We start from the raw sequence: 6158 nt of genomic DNA on the forward strand, positions 1-6158 counted from the left end.
TGCATTCAAGCCCATACAGTTGTAAGGGTTCATACACAACTACAGAATGATTACCTGTCTCAAGACTAAAATTGTAGTGCTCTTGCTGTAGTATGCCATAAGGATTTCAGAGTAAACTGAGTATGCATAACCTGGTGACTTGTAAAAGCATGTATCTAAATTGGCAGCATTGTCAATAGGTCTCTAAAATGTGTCTTTACTGGATTGCAGTCCCTATCAATTACTAATCAGATTCTTCACTTTTCAGAGTCGGGATCTGACAGTGAAGAGGGTGACTGACTGGTGAAACTTGTCCTCAGTAAAGCAAACAGGAGCTGTAGATAAATGTCATGTCTCCGTGTGTTCTTCTGGTTCCTACATCCTACCTCCCTGTATCAAGCATGATATAAGGGCTTTCATAACAAATTTATTTTACCTGTTTTTTTTCCCTAAGAAGTTATTGAATACTTTGGGATTAGTTGTTTTTTTTTGTTTTTGTTTTTGTTTTTTTAACCATGTTTTAAGTAGCTTACAGGAGCTATAGATTTGACTCTAACATTGCATTAGTCTCTTCAGTTATTCTACCTCCTGTATTTTCTACTGTAATAATGTAATTTAAGGCTTTCCATAAGGAAATTCATTTTATCCCTGGGTTTTCTATATAAACATTTACAAGCAGACATGATTTGGTAATGAGATTTGTTATGGAAATACTGTTTGCAAATTAAAGTGTAAAATATATATACAAAGTCAAAAGAACAGACTTTGTGTGGTGATTGGTGTGTGGAACTTGAGAGGTCTGTACTAAGCAGTATAGAAAGCTCTGTAACTCTTCAAGCAGCTTGATGGTACAAAATTTCAGGCATGTTTTATGCAGTGTCTAGGTGTTCTCCACTTTTTGGAGGTGGATGGTAGCAGACAGCTGACAAGGTGGTTTTAAACACTATTCAGTAGCAGTGTCTTCTAGAACACTTCATTTTAGTGAATAAGGAGAGAATTTGTACAGCCTGCTTCATGCTGTCTGGTGGATTTTGCCTTTTTAAGCACTTCCTAGCCAGGCAAAACAAGTGGGTACTTTGAAAGTGGGATAGTAATGTTCTCTCAGCCTGCTGGCTTTTATTGCATCTGCTTTGTGTTTCTATGAGCTCCCAATAGAATAGGCAAAAGGGCTGCAAGGTGAAATATTTGCTAATATGTTCTCATGTCATGTATTCGTGCTGATTTTATAGATGGTTATAGCAATTGCTGTAGCTGTCCAAGTTGCAGTCCAAAAAAGTAAAATGCTAGACCAGTCATTGGACAAAAACAATGATCAAACACTACTTTCTGTACTGCATACTGCTCTGGAATATTCTATTAATTGCTTCTAAAAGACTTCTGCCTTGCCTCAGCCAAAAATCTTTCCCTCTGACCACTTCAATCTCTACTTGTTAAATATTTGTCCCATAAAGGTAGAATTACAGAACACAAAATGCAGTCAGTTAATGCAGGTTTTGGATAAACCAAGTGTTGAAGCTATGGTGTTTCAGTCTAAGGCTAAAAAAGTAATTGAAAAACCTTGTCAGTAAAATATTGGTTAAATGAGTAATCTTGGTAAAACTTCAGTGTATGGATGTCTGTCAGTTTATATGAAGTGGTCTGCTTTTTGTTTTGTAACTTCTAGAGCCTCCTTTTTCTTTTTAATAAAGGCCATTCTTTCACTTTATTTTAGTGTTTTCCCCCTACCCTCCAGAACTGTGCTTGGTGTAATAGTCTGGTACTCATTCTAAGAACTCCCATAAAGGACTTGAACCAACTTTAATATCCCAAACATTCCTGAACACACTTTGCTTATTTCCCCATGAGTAAAGGAAGTTGCATTCTAGGCCTGGACTCAGCAACTCAAAGCCTGTGGGCTAGGTAGATCCAGCTCAGACCAAGGCCTCCAACAGGTGCTGTCCATAGTTTTATTGCAGCTGGGTTCTTGTTCTGGACATTGCCTCTCTTTGAATCAAGAGTCAAACTGGCAAGGTAGTCTACTGGTTCATAACCCCTCCCCCCCAAGGAAATTAAAGAGCCAGTGTGAAACACTGCTGTTTTCTAGGACTACTGCAGGAATATCTTAATATAGGTAAGTAAAGTTAATTATGAAAGACTAAAAGTTTTTTGACTGCAATATAACAAGCTAAAGAGCATTTTTTTCCACAAGTGTCCAACTCATCCACTAAGGGTTTAAAAAAAAAAAAGCTGTTTCTATTTAAAACACTACTACTTTAAACCACTTAAGTAACGTGTGGCATGGATAAACTCAGGTCCAGATATTCTTCCTCAGATTAGCCTGTGGTGAGATGGCACTAATACTATTATTCCCCTGCTTTCCTATTTCTGACACTCCAGAAGTTAGAGCAGGCAGTTATGCATTTAAAGTAGATTAGACCACTGGGCTAAAAACTTGCTTGGTGCCACAAGTTAACCCTGCACCTTTACTCAACTGCCACCCACTATATTTAGCAAGCTTTGGAGGTGATCATTCCAAAGGGGTATAAATAAAAATGCTTAAAAAAAATTCTGTACCTCAGCCTATGATCTATTAGTTAGATCAAATTAGTAACTAGGACTTGAAATCAACTAACTGTGCATGTTTCCATGCAGACATGTCAAAACTGACTCTAGATAGTTTAGGCAAATATCATTTCTAAGAGTCAGATGTAGTGAAGACACTAAAACAGCAATGCTTATTTTGGCACCAGTCACATACAAGAATCTTTGCAAGGAATAAAATACAAACAGTACACACCTTGAAAGAACTGATTTGCTTCCACACAGAATTAAGATGAGCAGCCTTAAGCTATTTGTGCTCTAATGCAGACAAGTGAGTTTCCAGCATCATTGTAGGGCAAGATGCAATAGGGAAATGCTAGCTAGCCATTGTCAGAGGGTAAGCAAGCCAAATCCTTGAACAATCTAGAAATGTGTTTTGAGACAGTAAGTCACAATCTAAAGTAAGTTAACATAGCACAATTTATATAGCAAGAGAATTTTCAGAAAGTTTATTTCAACAACTAGGATCAATAAACTTAAATGTTCAAACAAGGACTACATTCATCATACAAAATAGGAAATTTACCAAGCTAACTGTACAAAATAAATATTTAAAATGGTGTTTGTTGTTGACTGACACAGTCTATAATCTCCACTGGAGAACTATACAGGTGCAGATTATTTTACTTAATATCCTGCTTTATAGAGAAGAAAAGAAAGGATGCTTCAAGGCAGCATCAAGAGTAATTCTTTTGGCTGGGTCATACTCCAACATTTTTTGAATCAGGTCAAACAGATTCTCATGCTCAGAATCCTGGCAGAGCATGAACTCCTGAAAGAAAGAAAAAGACAATGTTGAGAAGTTTACACAGCATCTTCCTAGCAAAAAAAGAAAAAGATAAAGCAAGAAGTTGACACCTTACCTTCAATGGTTTACAGCGCCTAGACACATATCTACCAGCAGAACTATGTTCATCCCAGTCTAGTTGGTCATGGTGAAAATACTTGCGTTTCCTGGACATAGAAAAATTCATAATGAGAAACTATTGCATGATCATTGCACAGTTTAAGTAGCAAATCAAGCAGGAACTGGTAACAGGATAATATTTTATAAGAAAGAAGAACATAAGACAAAACTGGTATTTTCAAACAAAGACTTAATATTAACTATTTTATATTATAAGCACACTAGTATTTCTTGCTGTTCAGTCCTATCTAGTTGGGGGTAATGCTATCTTAGCTGATAATTCAAATGAAGAAAAAAGAAATCAAATCAGAAAGATAAGGCCAAGTGATATTAAACAAAACAAACCAGGCACCAGGGATCTGTTACTCAACTCACTGAAGTAAATCATCACATACAAATAAACACAATGCATGACCAGAACTATTTTTGGCCCAAGATTTTCTTATCTGAAGTTTGATATGGCAAAAAAGCTTTAAAAATCCCCACTCATATACAGTGCTCTTGATACTAAAGCGGTGTCTTAAATGATGCACAAGAAAGAATGTAGCAGAACCTAGATCAACATCCCCAATGCACTTTCCCACTACTCCCCAATTTTCTCCCAAAACTAGGCTTCAGAATATAGGAAGGGCAGCAGCACAAAAACACTCCCAGAATTTCTGTAGGCAAACATCTTACACAGACCATTCTTCATTCTGGAAGCAGTGAAGCTCAACTGCTGCTCATTAAAGTCCCTCCCTGCCTTTACACAAAGCCACAGCTAAAAAGCACAAGTTACTCCTTAGAACAAAACATTAACACATTCTTCTGTCCAGCATCTATAGCTGACAAGGTACTCAGCCACTGGCCCCTTAAGAGTCTACGCACATTTGCGTAACCCCAGCCAAGCAAAAAATGTAACTGTCCTGGCCCCTTACTAAACTGGACACAGAATGCTACATTGATACAGTCTCAACTTTAAGCATTTATTTCAGGCACGAATGGAAGATTTTAAACTCAGAAGTGTTATTCACAGGTAGGGAAGATATTAGAAATGCACAATTACCTGGTTTTTTGTATCATGTGAACTGGTAATGGTCCCAGTATTTTCTCCATCATTGCCAAATGCTCTTTACTATCATGTGTCTAGAAAAGTAAACGTGCTTAGTTTATTTATTAAGTCTATTCAAGCAGAGATAATGTTCTAATCAAGCTAACTATGCTGTAGGTTAGATTCCTGTTTTCTGGTACCCATGTTTCCTAAATAATAGCTAAAGACTATTTATTAAGACTGCAATTTGAATTTTCATCTGAGTGACCATATGCTGATAAACTGCTTCAGCAAGTTAAAAAAATAACCGAGTATTTTTCATGAACTAAGCTATAGTTGGGAACCCCCCAACATGTATGGCACCATTGGCAGAAGGAGAAAAAATTATCTGAGGGGCTGAGCACATGTGTACATGCACCCACATCCCTCTCCCCTCTACCCAGCAGATAGGTCTGTGGGGGAAGGGGTGGGGAGGGTGCAGATCAAGGCACCAGCACTGAGGGAGGGAGCAGGGCACAGGCATAGGCTGAGGCAAGTGGGGCCCGGGTTGGGCTGGGTGGTAGGACAAGCAGAGGCCCAGGGGGTATGTGCCCCTCTGATCTGCATGCAGGACAGAGGTGGCTGCCGCTAAGCGCTGGGCTTTGAGCACCCCTGCCCTGAGAGCTGCACAATGCCATGTGCATCCTACCACCAGGTAAGCGGAGGGCACAGGGCAGCCCAGCAGCTGCAGGCACATTGCATCACGCTGCTCCTGGGGCAGCTGCAGCAGGAAGCAAAGTGTATCACAGCAGCAACCGTCTCCACCCCACACACGGATTAGGGTGGTACATGCTCTCCAGGCCTCCTCCTGTTCCACCGTCCAGCCTAGTTGGGGCCCCATTTCACCCTGGCCCGTGGCTCCTGCCTGTGCCACACTCCCTCGCTGCTGGGGCCTCAATCTGCCATGCCCCCTCCCCCACGGTAAAGGGAGTGGGGCTGGGGCAGGCACTGCACAGCCAGGGTGGGGAGCGTGACAGAGCTGCGAGAGGGGGCACCCAGCACAAGGAGGGGGTGGCAGCTCCTGTCACTGCACACGCCCTGGGAGAGCAACGTACTCCAGAGCTGTGCGTGGGGCAAGAGCAGTCTGCCGCTGCAGGCTAGAGGACCACACTGGACTTTTCCCAGTGGGGGGCAGCACTGGGAGGGTGATTTGGGGGGGGGTTACAGCCAATTTTGGGGTGGCTGCACCCACCCCCCCGGACCACCACCTGCCCCAGCACAGCTCAGCCCCTGCCAAGAAGAGCCCAGCACAGCCCTGGCCCCGCCCCACCCGCAGATCCAGGGGCACACGCCCCCAATGCCCTCTTGGGGTGTGGGGAACAGCAGGAGTCACACCAGCCAAATGAACCCCTCGCAGCTCCATCTTGTTCCCTGCCCTGGCTGCCCCAGCCCTACCCCTCCTTTACACATGCACAAAGTGTAACTCAATTGTCACTGCAACTAGTTTACAGCAGAATTTTAATACTTTATTTCTGCTCCCCAAATAAAACAAAAAAAATACATCAGTAGTTGTTGTTACCTTCTCTTCCTAGAGCCAATCCAGTCTGATACACTCTTTGAAATTTCATAAGACAACAACCTTCTGGATTTATTGTTGTCTGTGTAGGAATCTTTTTTTTTTTA

The 6158-nt window shown here is 41.5% G+C and overlaps 2 protein-coding genes across 4 annotated transcripts in view; one reads left to right on the forward strand and one right to left on the reverse strand.

Moving 5' to 3' along the window:
• The window catches only part of BZW1 (basic leucine zipper and W2 domains 1), a 22505-nt gene extending 20826 nt beyond the window's left edge, over positions 1-1679 (forward strand). For all 3 annotated transcript variants that reach the window (XM_019523195.1, XM_019523194.1, XM_019523198.1), the window contains one exon: positions 248-1679. In XM_019523195.1, coding sequence (XP_019378740.1) covers positions 248-279 — 32 coding nt within the window. In that variant the 3' untranslated portion in view covers positions 280-1679. The remainder of the gene's footprint in view (positions 1-247) is intronic.
• Positions 1680-2992: 1313 nt separating this feature from the next.
• Positions 2993-6158, reverse strand: part of CLK1 (CDC like kinase 1) — a 20692-nt gene continuing 17526 nt past the window's right edge. Inside the window, exons 11-13 of the mRNA XM_019523193.1 lie at positions 4512-4591; positions 3423-3513; positions 2993-3331 (exon numbers count right to left, since the gene is read on the reverse strand). Of these exons, the coding sequence (XP_019378738.1) occupies positions 3200-3331; positions 3423-3513; positions 4512-4591 (303 nt within the window). The 3' untranslated portion in view covers positions 2993-3199. The remainder of the gene's footprint in view (positions 3332-3422; positions 3514-4511; positions 4592-6158) is intronic.

The sequence above is a fragment of the Gavialis gangeticus genome, unplaced genomic scaffold (genome assembly GCF_001723915.1).
Source record: "Gavialis gangeticus isolate Ggan-Ray unplaced genomic scaffold, GavGan_comp1, whole genome shotgun sequence".
Classification (NCBI taxonomy): Eukaryota; Metazoa; Chordata; order Crocodylia; family Gavialidae; genus Gavialis; species Gavialis gangeticus.